This window comes from Cynoglossus semilaevis, chromosome 1, assembly GCF_000523025.1.
Source record: "Cynoglossus semilaevis isolate Cse_v1.0 chromosome 1, Cse_v1.0, whole genome shotgun sequence".
Taxonomy (NCBI): Eukaryota; Metazoa; Chordata; class Actinopteri; order Pleuronectiformes; family Cynoglossidae; genus Cynoglossus; species Cynoglossus semilaevis.
Genome location: NC_024307.1, coordinates 26,963,224 through 26,978,880, shown reverse-complemented (window position 1 = coordinate 26,978,880; position 15,657 = coordinate 26,963,224). Strand labels below are relative to the sequence as shown.

General features: G+C 42.7%; 6 protein-coding genes across 13 annotated transcripts in view; 3 read left to right on the top strand and 3 right to left on the bottom strand.

Annotated features, from left to right (window-relative positions):
• The window catches only part of poln (polymerase (DNA directed) nu), a 36,171-nt gene extending 33,570 nt beyond the window's left edge, over positions 1–2,601 (bottom strand). Inside the window, exon 1 of the mRNA XM_017032178.2 lies at positions 2,523–2,601. The gene's annotated coding sequence lies outside the window, so the exon portion shown is untranslated. The remainder of the gene's footprint in view (positions 1–2,522) is intronic.
• The window catches only part of haus3 (HAUS augmin-like complex, subunit 3), a 3,986-nt gene extending 1,327 nt beyond the window's left edge, over positions 1–2,659 (bottom strand). The window contains exons 1-5 of the mRNA XM_025061801.1: positions 2,529–2,659; positions 1,020–2,049; positions 729–938; positions 377–609; positions 7–203 (exon numbers count right to left, since the gene is read on the bottom strand). Coding sequence (XP_024917569.1) covers positions 7–203; positions 377–609; positions 729–938; positions 1,020–2,027 — 1,648 coding nt within the window. The 5' untranslated portion in view covers positions 2,028–2,049; positions 2,529–2,659. The remainder of the gene's footprint in view (positions 1–6; positions 204–376; positions 610–728; positions 939–1,019; positions 2,050–2,528) is intronic.
• A 20-nt stretch (positions 2,660–2,679) lies between these two features.
• LOC103388318 (prostaglandin reductase 1-like) lies at positions 2,680–6,490 on the top strand. 2 transcript variants are annotated; one of them, XM_008323253.3, is made up of 9 exons: positions 2,680–2,821; positions 3,238–3,387; positions 4,140–4,185; positions 4,285–4,344; positions 4,679–4,846; positions 5,238–5,511; positions 5,586–5,691; positions 6,145–6,263; positions 6,350–6,490. In XM_008323253.3, exons 2-9 carry the CDS (start codon positions 3,282–3,284, stop codon positions 6,458–6,460), a joined length of 990 nt encoding a protein of 329 aa, XP_008321475.1. In that variant the 5' UTR covers positions 2,680–2,821; positions 3,238–3,281; the 3' UTR covers positions 6,461–6,490. The 2 variants fall into 2 exon arrangements, with proteins under 2 accessions (XP_008321475.1, XP_016887755.1); XM_017032266.2 differs by having other exon boundaries at positions 2,729–2,821; positions 3,241–3,387.
• A 63-nt stretch (positions 6,491–6,553) lies between these two features.
• LOC103388663 (prostaglandin reductase 1-like) lies at positions 6,554–7,974 on the top strand. The gene is made up of 4 exons (XM_008323768.3): positions 6,554–6,901; positions 6,976–7,081; positions 7,533–7,651; positions 7,738–7,974. Exons 1-4 carry the CDS (start codon positions 6,569–6,571, stop codon positions 7,846–7,848), a joined length of 669 nt encoding a protein of 222 aa, XP_008321990.1. The 5' UTR covers positions 6,554–6,568; the 3' UTR covers positions 7,849–7,974.
• A 2,003-nt stretch (positions 7,975–9,977) lies between these two features.
• Positions 9,978–12,681, top strand: txnb (thioredoxin b). The gene is made up of 5 exons (NM_001294226.1): positions 9,978–10,024; positions 11,361–11,465; positions 11,581–11,640; positions 12,269–12,334; positions 12,431–12,681. Exons 1-5 carry the CDS (start codon positions 10,001–10,003, stop codon positions 12,497–12,499), a joined length of 324 nt encoding a protein of 107 aa, NP_001281155.1. The 5' UTR covers positions 9,978–10,000; the 3' UTR covers positions 12,500–12,681.
• A 257-nt stretch (positions 12,682–12,938) lies between these two features.
• Positions 12,939–15,657, bottom strand: part of svep1 (sushi, von Willebrand factor type A, EGF and pentraxin domain containing 1) — a 67,918-nt gene continuing 65,199 nt past the window's right edge. For all 7 annotated transcript variants that reach the window (XM_025058637.1, XM_025058645.1, XM_025058639.1 and 4 more), the window contains 4 exons: positions 15,364–15,459; positions 14,017–14,112; positions 13,396–13,489; positions 12,939–13,262 (listed from right to left, as the gene is read on the bottom strand). In XM_025058637.1, coding sequence (XP_024914405.1) covers positions 13,232–13,262; positions 13,396–13,489; positions 14,017–14,112; positions 15,364–15,459 — 317 coding nt within the window. In that variant the 3' untranslated portion in view covers positions 12,939–13,231. The remainder of the gene's footprint in view (positions 13,263–13,395; positions 13,490–14,016; positions 14,113–15,363; positions 15,460–15,657) is intronic.

The window sequence follows — 15,657 nt, the reverse complement described above, 5'->3', positions numbered from 1 at the left end:
CGTCACGGCCGTGGTAAGAAGCTGCGCAGTCCCCTTCCGCGCGAGCCGCTGTGTAACGCTGCTCACGACCGGCTCCACCCAGGGCGTCTCGGGTCGCCCGCATGTTGCCTGCCAGGTCAGAAGCAGCCTGATCCAGAGCTTCATATGTTCTAAAAGGTTCAGACCGGCTGTGATCTGAAACACTGTCCAAGATCTGGAGCAGTCTGTGGCACATGAACAGACACAACCGTTTAGGTCAGATGGAGCTAGGATTTATTTGATTCTTACAAGTCTTGTCTGTATTTTTATATTATTTATCCCTTAGCTGTATTTCCTAATTGTTAGATTCTTACTGTTAGCTACGGTTTGTTTGACACTGGCTGTTGGTGTGATTTACCTGCTGAAGGCTGCATCTTTGCAGCTAATGATAGGGTTTGGCCTGGGATTGATGGACAGATCAGGTTGTGCCAGGGACTCAAACCTCAGGTTTGCTGCTTCAGCTTCCTTTAACATTCTACTCTGTATTTCTGCCAGGTGCTCTCGACATGTCTTCCAGCGCCTGCTCTCCATTTCCTGAGCCAGAAGGAGCAGGTCGAAGGAGGCTTTCTGACGAAGGAGGTAGTCACGAACCTAGGAGCATTTAGTTTTATGACCAAAATGTCTTTGAGAGGACCAGTGGTGAAAGGGATATAATTCATACGTGCACATACTGTCATATTAGCGTGTACTAATATATTCTGTGTACCAACCTGGTCCTGTCTGGAGGTGTAGAAGTCTTGTCGGGCCAGTTGCAGAGCCAGGTCTCCTCTCACTACTGGCACATTAAGGAGCCTTGCTGACTCTCTAAGAGCAGCCACCACTGGTCCGTGAAGCAGAGCGAACAGCTCAGCCTCCACAGCCTGAAGCTCCTTCATGGACACGCCTTCTCGTACATGCAGCGAAGAGGAGGTGGAAATGCTCTTAAGGAGCACAGATATTGTTATAGTTTAGTTACTAAACCCAAACTGAGACTGTGAACAACACTGGATTATTTGTCTTACCTTGGTATGAGATGAGTGCTCTGAGAGCCAGTCCAGAGCAGCACTGACACTCTTCTCCTCTGCCAGTGCCTGCATCAGCTGGTGTTGTGTGACAATATGAGACCACTGAAGCCTGGCCATCTCTGTTCTCCTGCGTTCCAACACCTGCTTCTCTTCCTCTGTTCCTTTGTGGTCCTCCCTGACTTTCTCCTCTTCTTCCACTGCGTCTTCACAAATACTGAGGTCGAGCAGCTGCAAGCGTTCCGAGCAAGAAGTCTCAACAATGTCCGAGATGCCCTGGAAGAAAAGCCTCTGAGTATAAGCCGCTAGTGTCTTGGTGTTCAGCTGCTCCTGACGTAGATAGGAATCCAAGGAAAGCTGAGAAAGGACAACTGGAGAGGTTTTGAAGACACTTTTGGATGATTCCCCAGTAGCTTTCCTGGATGTTTCTGGCTGATCAGGAACAAATGAAGCAAATTTCTTGATTTCATCTTTGAGGTTTTCCAGCAGATTGTTGGTGTCAGCGTTCTGCGCTCCTACAGAAAAATTGGCTTCCTTCAGCTTACATCCAGCACTCTCCAGCTCTGCAGAGAGTCGTAAGTCCACATCTGCACGAGCAGTGGCCATGGCCTGCAGCTTGTTGAAACGTCGCTGCTTCAGCTCTTTTTCTTTACACAGTGCATGAAGCTCTGCCTCCAAGTCCTCGATGGCCACATCGCCCTCTGCTGCAAACACAGATGATGAGGCAGGTCCACTGCTTTCTTCCGAAGTGCTAACGGTCTTCAGGACCTGGCTCAGGGCTGCTTCATCCAAAATAGATTTGCCGGATTTTCGCAGCTCCTGAAAAGCCTTCACCTCCTCCGTGGTGACAGCGTTGCTCCGGTTTAGGGACTGACATACAAAGCGCAAAAAGTGACGATTCTCCGGGGCGCAGTCAAATAACCAGTCGAACTCTGAGGCCTTCAGGGATGATGCACCAGGATAACCCAGGCGGTCCAGGACCGCCACAAAGGAGCCACCGTCTAACATGGTGGATCAGCACCTTTTCAACCTTGTTATTGTAATAAATACATACAGGTTGTACAGATAGTTGAGTGAAAGTAGTCGTGAAAATGTTTGTTTGTCGTTTTGATCTTTTTAAATGAAAACTGAAAGTTCATTCCTATGATACAATTCATCACACTCTTTAGCTGCTCTTATTTTACCTTTTCTCGACTTTATCGATTGTGGCAATAAGTACTTGATTTGTAGTGTGTCAATTTTGTGCACACTTTCCTACAGTTACTATTCCTAAAGTCACAATTCTAAAAGGTATTTAAGTAATATATTTTTCAACTAAACATGGCGGATGGAGTATTTACAGTCGCCACAGCTGCTAGGTCGCATCTGATTAAGAGCTACAAATAGTAGCGAACTAATAAAAACTACATGTTTCATTAACATACGTTTTATTAACAACACAATCCGATACGGAAGATACTTTCATGAAAAAAATAGTAAACGTATTATATCAGTTTTTCTTACACTCACGGAATACAGTTTTTCCTTGCACCCCCGTCCGAGTTTGTTAGCGGTTTAGCTTTAGCCCGCCAAACATCCAAACGGTGTAGACGTCACTCGTCCGTAGCACGTTCTACGTTTACGTGTAACGTCAGATGCCGTCACACCTACAGCCAATCCGAATCGTACCCCATTCGGCTTTCTCTCTCTCACACTTTCTCTCTCTCTCTCACACTCTCCCTCTCCATTCCCCTCTTGTTTGGTTAACAGGACCTGAAAACCCGTTGCGGTGACTGCTGTCAGTGTTTGGGAACCAACGTCTGGTAAGTTCAGTGATTAACCGTAACGATAGTTAATCAAAATATGATGTTATTATGTAACTGTGGACGCATTTCCCCGACTGTTTTATATGGACATACAGGTTAAGCGCGTAACTCCAGTTCTCAGCCATGCGAACTCACAACCTCACTTCCACTAATAATAATACTTGTAATGACGTAGAAGAAAACGAGAAGATAGTTTTCTCCAGCAGCCGTAGTTTACAGGATCAATAGCACTGTTTGTTTTTTTTACATACAGTTTATAGTGTTCCACAGAGGCTTCATCCTCCAACCTCCAACCTGCACCATTCCTGCACATCGCCACAGTTGCTGATGGAGGGAGCTTGATTCTGTTAAGTTCTAATGTCATTTTGAGCTCGCTAACATTCACATTACTTTCTCGTCACTGTCAATGTTAGAAGAAACTTCAGCTGAAGGACGTTTGAGCCAATACCCAGTAATCATGGTCAAGGCTAAGACGTGGATCCTGTCCAAGTACTTCGACGGCTTCCCAAAGCCCAGCAACTTTGAGCTCAAGGTGGAGGAGGTTCCCGAGCCAAAGGATGGAGGTGAATGAAAAGTCCCATTTTGAATTACAATAGACGTGTGATTGTAACAGGCTCCATGGTCGATTACTGTTGACTGTATATTACTTTCATTGGTCCTGGACCAAAAAATAAACAGGAAGTTACGCTAAACAATGATGAAATTGAATAAATAAGCTATTCAAGATGAGCTAGAAGTCAATTGTATCGCAGCCTCATGTAAACATTTTAGGGGCTGTGGTGGCCTGGTGGTTAAGAAGCAGACATGTGTCCAGAAGGTCACAGGTTTGAATCTACCGTCCCCACAGACTGCTTTCCGAGCTGGAACTGCCCCTTCTCACTAAAGTAATGAGTTTAAGGCAGAGGTCACATTTCATTGTATGCAGTGGTGTGCTGTGTAACTCTACTGCATGAAATAACTTTCACTTTAGTGTTACTAAGTATGTCTACGTATATGTTATTACAAATATTAACAATAATAATGGTCAGTAAAATCCAATTTAGAATATAGGAAATGTTTCACCAGTCGACTAAAGATAAATGAACACCGGTCTATTGACTAAACTGGGACTAAGTTACTATTTAGTCAAAAGACTAAATCCAAGACTAACACTAATATTCACCAAACAGACATTAAATAAAATAATTTAATCCTGAACCAATGGAGAACTTTGCTCTTTATTCAGTAATAGATGGATGTAAATGTAGGACCGTTTTATCATTCACTTCTGTTATATCTGTACAGTAAATAGCTCACTGTCATCTTCCCTCTTCAGAGCTGATATTAGAGGCAGTGTTTCTGAGTGTGGACCCGTACATGAGGTTTGTAAACATCAGCATTAAAGAGAAACATTTTAAAGTCTTAAAAAATAAATTTGTCCTGCATGCTTTGAACATAAGAGCCTTGTTTCCTCTCCTAAGGCCCTTCAGTAAGTTTCGTTTGAAGGAAGGTGAAGTGATGATCGGGACTCAAGTGGCCAAGTAAGAACCTGCATGTTTAGACACGTGTTCTGCAGTGGGACAGAACAGCAGCTGCTGGTCATTACTGCAGACTTTGACTCATGTCAGAGAAATGTTTCTGGCTCTGAGTTCAGACGCTGCCTCTGTTGTCGTTGTTGATCAACACATGGAATAAATGACTCTACTTCAAAAACCTCATTTTCAATCCTGCATGTTGTTTTTCCTTCACTTTGTTCTTAATCGCAGCCTGTGAAGCAACCGAAAGCAGAACCGGCTGTCGTGGCAACCTGGACTCAACGATTCGTGATTAGTGACTCTCTTTTTCTCTGTTGTTTTTTTTTTTGGTCGTCCTTAGGGTGGTCCAAAGTAAAAACCCAGCATTTCCTGTGGGGAGTCACGTTGTTGGCCGTGGTGGTTGGAGGAGTCACTCACTGAGTGACGGATCAGACCTGGTTCCCATCATGGCCGACTGGCCTCAGGGCGTCTCCATGTCACTGGCTCTGGGAACCATCGGCATGCCCGGGTGAGAGGAGTGAAGTCAGTAGAAGCACAGATTCAGATTCAGGTACATTAGGCAGCAGCAGCAGCAGCAGCTAACGGTGCTGGGGCTCTGGGTCTGACCTCACCAGTGGAACCACTGACTCTGAGTGAGAATCCAGTGAACTTTTCCTCATTGGAAGTCTTTCTAGTTTCTAGCATCTCACGTTGTTGGGTTTGAGCCCCACGTAGTTTTCTGGGACTCGGTAATAATCTCACGTTGTTGGGTTTGAGCCCCACGTGGATGTGTAATTGTTATGGACAACTTTGTTATGGCAGAGATCAGCAGGAGTTGATGTTCCAAGTCTGGCGTAGATCATGTCCACCTGGTGCTCTGCAGCTTCCACATCAACATTTTCACTCCCTCCTCCCTCCAGACTCACGGCGCTGTACGGGATCGAGGAGGTCCTGGCACTGAAGGAGGGTGAGACCCTGCTGGTGAACGCTGCGGCTGGAGCTGTAGGCTCTGTGGTGGGCCAGATCGCTAAGATCAAGGGCTGTAAGGTGGTGGGCTCAGCAGGCTCTGATGAGAAGGTAGCCTTCCTTAAGGAGCTGGGCTTCGACGAGGCCTTCAACTACAAGACGGTTGGTTCCCTGGAGGAGACGCTGAAGAGGGCCTCTCCAGACGGTTATGACTGCTACTTTGACAACGTAGGCAGTGTTTTTATCTGGATCAATGAGTGGAGTTAGAGTATGTGCAGCTGACAGGACTGCTCTGGTTCCAGGTGGGAGGACAGTTCTCAGACGTAGCCCTGCAGCAGATGAAGCATTTTGGAAGAATAGCTGTGTGTGGAAGTATCTCTGTGTACAACGACACCACTCCACAGACAGGTGGGCTCTATCCTCACTATCATTTCTAAGTTATAATCCTGATAAAAAAACACACAGCAATACTTTGTTTTTATGTTGTAACAATTGTTGTCTAACTGTTGTCACAAAAACAAAACAAACAGAAGTGCTTGAACTTGTCTGTTTAAAGTTCAGAACTTGAACATTTGAACGTTGGAAACAGATGACAGTAAATTAGCAGCGGTTTCGTTGCTCAAGTAAAGAATAAATGATAATCATTTAAAGACATTAAAATAGCTCCGAAAGTGTTTAAACAAAAAAACACTACATACAAAGAGAGGAAATCGGTGCGTTCCTGTTTATGTGCATTATCTCTTCTGGCCACAAGAGGGCAATGTCGTACAGGGGGGCCAAAACACGTGACTGGTGTCTGGTTCCACCATTGTTTCAAAGATTTTTCTGTAGTAGATTTTTAATCTGTTATTTGTCTTGCAGGGCCGTACCAACAGTTGACTATTATCATGAAGGAGCTGAAGATGGAAGGCTTCATGCAGTCCCGCTGGGGAAACAAACACCCTGAGTCACTTAGGAGACTGATGGGATGGGTGAAGGAGGTGAGAGTGGTGTTACTTTAGTTCACCTGAAATGGTGTTTGCTGTTCTGTTGTAATGTTAGAGTCTGATATGTTTCTGCTCTGCAGGGCAAACTGCTCAGTCGTGAACACATCACCAGGGGCATTGAGAACATGCCGGCTGCTTTCATGGGAATGTTTCGAGGAGAGAACATCGGCAAAGCCATCGTGGCTGTGTGATGATGAAACCTGGATAAAGCGGTTCCCGGCGTGGATGTGTAATTGTTATGGACAACTTTGTTATGGCAGAGATCAGCAGGAGTTGATGTTCCAAGTCTGGCGTAGATCATGTCCACCTGGTGCTCTGCAGCTTCCACATCAACATTTTCACTCCCTCCTCCCTCCAGACTCACGGCGCTGTACGGGATCGAGGAGGTCCTGGCACTGAAGGAGGGTGAGACCCTGCTGGTGAACGCTGCGGCTGGAGCTGTAGGCTCTGTGGTGGGCCAGATCGCTAAGATCAAGGGCTGTAAGGTGGTGGGCTCAGCAGGCTCTGATGAGAAGGTAGCCTTCCTTAAGGAGCTGGGCTTCGACGAGGCCTTCAACTACAAGACGGTTGGTTCCCTGGAGGAGACGCTGAAGAGGGCCTCTCCAGACGGTTATGACTGCTACTTTGACAACGTAGGCAGTGTTTTTATCTGGATCAATGAGTGGAGTTAGAGTATGTGCAGCTGACAGGACTGCTCTGGTTCCAGGTGGGAGGACAGTTCTCAGACGTAGCCCTGCAGCAGATGAAGCATTTTGGAAGAATAGCTGTGTGTGGAAGTATCTCTGTGTACAACGACACCACTCCACAGACAGGTGGGCTCTATCCTCACTATCATTTCTAAGTTATAATCCTGATAAAAAAACACACAGCAATACTTTGTTTTTATGTCGTAACAATTGTTGTCTAACTGTTGTCACAAAAACAAAACAAACAGAAGTGCTTGAACTTGTCTGTTTAAAGTTCAGAACTTGAACATTTGAACGTTGGAAACAGATGACAGTAAATTAGCAGCGGTTTCGTTGCTCAAGTAAAGAATAAATGATAATCATTTAAAGACATTAAAATAGCTCCGAAAGTGTTTAAACAAAAAAACACTACATACAAAGAGGAAATCGGTGCGTTCCTGTTTATGTGCATTATCTCTTCTGGCCACAAGAGGGCAATGTCGTACAGGGGGGCCAAAACACGTGACTGGTGTCTGGTTCCACCATTGTTTCAAAGATTTTTCTGTAGTAGATTTTTAATCTGTTATTTGTCTTGCAGGGCCGTACCAACAGTTGACTATTATCATGAAGGAGCTGAAGATGGAAGGCTTCATGCAGTCCCGCTGGGGAAACAAACACCCTGAGTCACTTAGGAGACTGATGGGATGGGTGAAGGAGGTGAGAGTGGTGTTACTTTAGTTCACCTGAAATGGTGTTTGCTGTTCTGTTGTAATGTTAGAGTCTGATATGTTTCTGCTCTGCAGGGCAAACTGCTCAGTCGTGAACACATCACCAGGGGCATTGAGAACATGCCGGCTGCTTTCATGGGAATGTTTCGAGGAGAGAACATCGGCAAAGCCATCGTGGCTGTGTGATGATGAAACCTGGATAAAGCGGTTCCCGGAACATGAAGGAAAACCAACAGAATATTTTCATAGCAGCATGTTTAAGAATTTGTATTACTCGTTTGTAGCCTCATAAAAATGAACACATTTTGCATATTGGGTATTCTAGGACGTTTTTTTATTTTCTGAATTCAAAATGTATTCACAATAATAGACCTAGTTTTACTACATTACATTGAAAACAGGATTAAAATAAAAGTTTTGCTTTAAATTTGAGATTTTACTGCAAAGCATATACAATAGCTTAACATTTCATTTAAAAAAATTACATTTGTAAAATGCTTAAAAAAATTAAAAAGAAAAGTATTTTTGCACCAGAGGTAGCTAAATGTAGTGCAGCAAATTGCAGTGCTTGCAGTACTTGCTAGAAGTTAACCCAGAAGCAAGTAATTAGCTTAGATTTTGAAAGGGTCATGCAAAACATGGGAAAGTTGCAAAGAATCTACCACCTTATTTTAGCCAAGACAACCTGGACAGTTCACCAGTCCACAGCTTAAACCAAGCAAAAAAAAAAAAACAATAATAAAAAAGAGTTAATCAAAAATAAACTAGGACGCACGGTGGTCCAGAAATACATGATAAAAAAAAAAAAATCAAAATCTGGTATATTGTAGTCCAAAGATTCATAGTTTGGTCAAAATCTGGTGTATTGTAGTCCAAAGATTCATAGTTTGGCTTTACAATGTCAAGATGAACTCAAAAACAAGAAAAATAGCAAAACATTGTTAACAATATGGACAAATTTGCCTCACTAAATAATAACCATACATAGAAAGGTGATTTCTTTTTAACCAAACTACTTCAAAATGTCCTGAAAATACACAATTAAAAACAACCTTTTCAGACCTTGACTTCAATCAGTTCAGGCTGATGAGCATCTGCTGATAATTTATGCGCATCCCACCTGATGAGAAGTGAAGCCCATTGAAAATGAGGGACCTTTGTTGTTGGACAGTAATTGGTGAAGTGTAGTAACCACGTCTCCTGCTGCCATGCTCAACCTTTTTCATCAGGAAATTGGTTATTTTCAGCCCCTCATTTGAATTTCATGAGGCCCAGAGAGCTTTCGCTCCATGGTGACACAGGACACTTCATGTCCACTGCTGTAGGTAATTATAGTGCTGTTGTGTAGCCTTTTGATTAACACACTTTTAGTTAACTTATAGGAATAGGTGGTGGTGATGATAATGATTATGAAGAAGGAGCAGCAGAGTCTGATATAAACCCAGGGTTTAGCTGAACAATCCGATAAACTTGTCAAATAACCTTTTAAAATCTGTTAACTAAGACCGTCATCTCACATAGTTGTTCTATGTCTAATGTTTGTTTAGTAATACAATCAGACAACAAGGCATGCATTTTGAGCCATAAGAATAACAGCTGAAGGCGAGCCAAAAAAAGTAGGCCTTGCATAAATGTTAGCCAAAACACTTGAAAATCACCCTGTAATGATGAATGGAGTGCTGCTTAAACATTAATAGATGGAAAGAAACACATTTTAGTAAATCAAATATTTTTGAGTTTGTGACAAGTAAGTCACATAAATCTTTAAAACGCTGAATCTCTGGTTGTTGAAATATAGATATTTATAATATATTTTACTGAATGTGATATACTGATTAAATATCTATAGGGGGCGCTGTCGTTCAGTAAATTTGAGCTGCGATGACTCAGTTTACCGTAAGACGGAATTTGTTGAGTCACTGTGACACGAAATACTATTCAATTTCGACACTGTTCAATCAGAAATGATCATTTAATTGTAAATACATCGAGAACCGTGTGTAAATATAAAACAAAAATCAAGAACGCGCGTTGAAAAAATCTATAACGTGGATTGCCCTTTGGAAAATGTTTCACGTTCTTTTTTATGCATAAAACATAAAAATCTAAAATGTGACGTCTGAGCGAATTTTCAAAATAAAAGTCAGCAGTGGGAAACATAACTGTAAGCTGAGGACTACGGAGCCGTTTATGGTGAAAGTCAGACAGTAATTTCCGCTGTCAGAGTTCGCTGATGTAGCTTGACTGAAAGGACATTATAATACAGCGTGTCGCATTCTAAGAAGACATTCTACTACGTTGTTTCTGTTGGAAGCACGAGATTTCATCCACCGTCACGATGGTTTACGAAGTGAAAGATTACGTAAGTTGTTGTTACTCTGGATATTTTTGATTCTCGCGTTGAAGAGCCGCCATTTTGACGATATATAGCATTTTTGCCGTTTTCCCCATTGATCGGTGACTCCCGCGCTTCCTCCCACTCTCGTTGCCTCCACTGCAATGTTGAGGGAGCGCGACACACTTCTTTACTTTACGCCATGAAGCTAACGATTGTAGCGAATGGCCCATATCATTGTGTAATGTCAGTTAGAATACGGTACATGATTGTGTGTGGGCGCGCGTGCGCGAACACAACGCCAAAGTTAGATTAACATTAGTCGGGAGAGACTTTATTCTCCATCGTTTCCGTAGTTCTAAAAAAAATACATCAACTGGCCACTGTCGCACCCCTACATTCCTTTTTACACTTATGTAAGTTTATGCATAGTTTCCAGTACTTCTTTCGCATTGAATAGTTAAAAAGCATATGCTCACATCGTTGTATTTGTATGAAAGATTTGATTTAGCACAGACAGGATTTTAGCATAAATAGGACAATATTGCGTCATTAGAAAGTAAACTTCGGTCACTAACATCGAATCCGAAACAATCTTCCTATTTCTGTCACCATGTGTATGACTGGACTGACGCTATTTTCTCACTAGTTGATATACGGTTATGTATATTGCTACTGTGACTAACAAGCTCACGAGTCGTCCGTACTGACGAGGGCGGGGAACTGCGGTGAAGGGGTTTTAACTGACGCCTAACAACGAGCATGCGAAACAGAGGATTTCCTAACATCCGGGAGTTTCCTGGTGTGTGTGAAAATGGTGGCTGTCAGTTTATCGGTGTGTGAGACCTAGCAAGTACAAGAATGAATATATTATGTATAAACTGAAGTACTGTGTGTTTACCACCACAATTTAAACACTTGTATACGAAAAGCACTTTACCCCCCGTCCCCTCCGCCCCCCAGCAGAGAGCGCTAAGGCTTGAAAAGCTCTTGTCTATGAGTGAAGTTGTCCTTCAGTATAATTTTAATCGTACCGTAAACCTTGTCCACGTGTCAATCTAAAAAAGCTACCGTTCAGGACCAGCGATTGGCTAATTGCTTTGGGAAAACTAACGGTATATGAACGGTCTGAAACTAACTTCTGTGGCCATGTCAGAACTCTATGTTGTATGTTGTTTTAAAGAGGTTCTATATGATGTAAATGCAAAATGGTCCTGGAAAAGTCTGAAATTACTAATTAGACATTAAAGTGTTTGAAAGTTGCCCTGGGAAGCCCTGTTTTGCTTTTTGTTCTTTGATTTAGCAATTGCATCACAGTCAATGAACAATCTTTAAGAGTTTTTTGTTTGTTTTTGTTTTTAAGAATGACTTCACTCAGCAGCTGAAGAGAGCTGGAAACAAACTGGTGGTGGTGGACTTCACAGCGACATGGTGCCAACCCTGCAAAAACATATCTCCCGTGTTTGAAGTGAGTATTTGCTTTTTTGGCAGTGATTTTTGGCAGGATTGGCAGTGATTCACAGAATAACAGGAAACTGTTGGAGTCGCATGTTTCTTTAATATTCTGATATTCTCTCTGCTAGGAACTGGCAAATCAGTATAAGAACGTGGTTTTCCTGAAGGTGGATGTAGATGAGGCTGACGTAAGTCCAAAAATTTGCACCATCAACCTTTTCCAGCAAACATTTTACCTTGTGACTAATGTCTTCCAGAACTTGTGGCCAAATGTTTTGTGTGGTTTGGATACATGGAGCTAACTTCTATTTTGACTGTTTTTGCTATTATTACTATTTTATTCCTACACATATTACACTAACTTGTGGTTTTCCCTCTTCACCAACTTTTACCCCGATGTAGACTTGAACTCTGAGACTGTTGCTTTATATTTAGCCAGCTGATGCTATAGTTGGCTAAATATAAAGCATGAGTGTTAATTACATACATTATTGTTATCGCAACCTTATAAGCTCTTCTCGGCCAACAGTTAGCTTAATTTACCAACTACCAAGTTAGTTGTACACACTTTCAGTCAGGATAAAAAAAATGAAGTGACCAAAACAGAGATTTGTCTGCAGTGTTTTGCTCTAGTTTTGATAAAGGTTTTTAACTCTGTTCTGGAAATTGAGAGGTTAACCTCAGAAATGTCTTTATATTTCCCCCCATGTCTCTGCTAATTTAGATGCTTTATTGAAATATTGAATGGATATTAAATAATATAAATATTAATTAAAATATGTATAATATGTTCATTATTCAACTCTTGTTTTGCAGGACGTCAGTACAGAATGTGAAATCAACTGCATGCCCACATTCCTCTTTTATAGGAACGAAAAGCGGGTAAGGTTTGATTATTGTCCAGATTCTATAGCCCAGACGAAGATGGTCTTTGACTTGATAAACTTACATCCTGAAATAACCTCTGTTGTCCTCTAGGTGCACTCCTTTTCAGGTGCAAACTCGGACACACTGAGGGCTGCAGTGAAGCAGTATGAAAAAGAATAAATCCCCAAATGGGTCCACGTTCTACAGCAAACCTGTTAGTCTCTGTCCATAACTCATCTAGTCTTTCATTATGACATACGTCCTGAGTCCATGTCAGTGCAGACTGGTTATCAACATCATGTAATCATCAACTTTTAACTCAAAAGACAAGGTGGAATGAAATAAAATAAAGGAAAACCTTACATGCAGTCTGTGGTGTCTTCATTCACGTCAGTTCTGGAGAAACGGCATTGAATGAATTAGAAATAAAGGAGTTTAGATTAGATTTGAAGACAAGGGATGGAGTGAGTCCAGTGTGGGAACATCATGGTACAAAAAGTTGACTTGCTGAAAAATTAGGCAGGATTTAGCTTATATAGATACATATTTAACATAATGAAGGTAACTTTAAGAAGGTAAATTTTGTTAATATGGAATTTGATTAAAAAAAAGCGACATGTAGTGTTTATTCATGGTATTTTATGCTTTAATAAAAATGTGAGAATAGTTTACACATATACATCAGACAAATGGCATCAACAGTTTCTACACATCGTACACGTTTCTATAGCAGCATATGTTTAATACTGTGGAGTCTCTATATGAAAAAATACAGCTTTATTTTACAGAAAATGCTTGTTTTCCCTTTTGTTCTGTGGTACTTTTTGCAGAGATGAGAAACACAGATGTGTCATTGAAATATACAAGAAGAGTTCCCTACCCTGAACCATTCACATGGAGCTGCGTGGAGGACTAGAAGTGATAATATCCTGATCTTCTTTTCCTGAAAACACAGAGAGGACAATGTCATGGATTAGGCAGGGTTTTGGAAATCCTTGAATGTGCTTGATGAAGTCATGTTCAGGTCACTGTGATGTAGGTGACAGGACCAGAGTGTGGGTGTCGTTTGAGTTCACCTGGAGCAGTCGTGTCCGCTCCATCCTGAACTGCAGTGACACCTGTTTGGTCGGATGCATCTGCCTCCGTTGAGACACGGAGATGAACACACAGCTGCAGATCACACACAGGGTTGATCATCACAATCATTGGAACCACAGGGAATAAATCTGTTGGCTCAAGTGTTATTTAAAAAATGATGTCATGTCAACTAGGCCACTGTGAGTGTATAGTGGTGTTCTGCTCTCTGCTGCTCACAGAATGTTGATCATAAATTACACTTTCAGATTTTTGAGCCGACAACTAAGACTCCTCATCTGCAGCTGCTTCATTTCCCAAGTTCATGTCCAGTAATTAAATTTGATTAATAAAATCCTTGGTTTTTTCTGTGGACTTTGGTGTAAGAAGGTGAGCAGTTCACCGACAGACACACCATCTCCTCCACAAACTCAACAGGTCCCTGAGGACTGTGATTTATTTATAGAAAAAGCAGCTGTAGTTGTTTATAATTGGGGTAAAAATTGTTGTCAGTTTCATGAGTCAGGGTGACCATGGCAACGGTGCTGACATGACAGGAATCCTCTTAAGTCTTAGCCCGCCTCAGCATGTGAACGCATCACTGTGTCAAGCAGGAAACTCACCACTGTGACAGCGTGTGCCCGTCCACCCACTGGGACACTGACACTGGTAGGGGGCCACGCAGCGGCCGCCGTTCAGACAGGGCAGGATACAGATGGCTGGAATTAGACAGGAGACTCAGGAAGTCAAATAATGAGTTGTTGTTGTCAAACATTGGCACCACACAGTCTACATGTCGGAACAGTCTACACGTCAACACCACACAGTCTACATGACGGAACAGTCTACACGTCAACACCACACAGTCTACAAGTCGGAACAGTCTACATGTCAACACCACATAGTCTACATGTCGGAACAGTCTACACGTCAACACCACACAGTCTACATGACGGAACAGTCTACACGTCAACACCACACAGTCTACACGTCGGAACAGTCTAAACGTCAACACCACACAGTCTACACGTCGGAACAGTCTCCACGTCGGAACAGTCTACACGTCGGAACAGTCTACACGTCAACACCACACAGTCTACAAGTCGGAACAGTCTACATGTCAACACCACACAGTCTACATGGCGGAACAGTCTACATGTCAACACCACACAGTCTACATGGCGGAACAGTCTACATGTCAACACCACATAGTCTACATGTCGGAACAGGCTACACGTCAACACCACACAGTCTACACGTCGGAACAGTCTAAACGTCAACACCACACAGTCTACATGGCGGAACAGTCTACATGTCAACACCACACAGTCTACATGACGGAACAGTCTACACGTCGGAACAGTCTCCACGTCGGAACAGTCTACACGTCAACACCACACAGTCTACAAGTCGGAACAGTCTACATGTCAACACCACATAGTCTACATGTCGGAACAGGCTACACGTCAACACCACACAGTCTACACGTCGGAACAGTCTCCACGTCGGAACAGTCTACACGTCGGAACAGTCTCCACGTCGGAACAGTCTACACGTCAACACCACACAGTCTACATGGCGGAACAGTCTACACGTCAACACCACACAGTCTACATGGCGGAACAGTCTACACGTCAACACCACACAGTCTACATGACGGAACAGTCTACGCGTCGTAACGGTCTACATGTCAACACTGTGGTGCTGACATGTAGACTGTGTGGTGTAGACTTTGAGACTGTGATATGAGACTAAACTAAGATAAGAAAAGTATTTGAGTATCTGTGGTGTTTCATCAGTCTCTCAGTCAAATATGTGTGACCTTTGACTGAGTAAATCAGAACATCAGTGGTTGGACTTCCTGGGATCTTATCTGCTGATTTGACGGTTTGTTGACATCACATTGTTAAGGTGATTGGTGGGTGTTCAGTGTGAACATAGTGTCATAGGTCAGGGGTTATTATACGTACGCTCCTCACAAAGTCGGCCCATCCAACCCTCTGGACAGGAACAGATGTTGGGTCGCTGACAGACACCACCGTTCTGACACTGCAGCCAACATACAGCTGAGGAAGATGGACACACACACACACACACACAATTAGTGTGATGTCCAGGTCAATGAATTATTGGACAACAGTTATATTTAAATGGAACAATGTGGGTCACACCATGAGGTCACAGAGTGATACCATAGGGCAGTGATTTTCAAAGTTATCACTAATCGCCCCTAGAGGATGGAGATTAGAACACCAGTGAGTTGG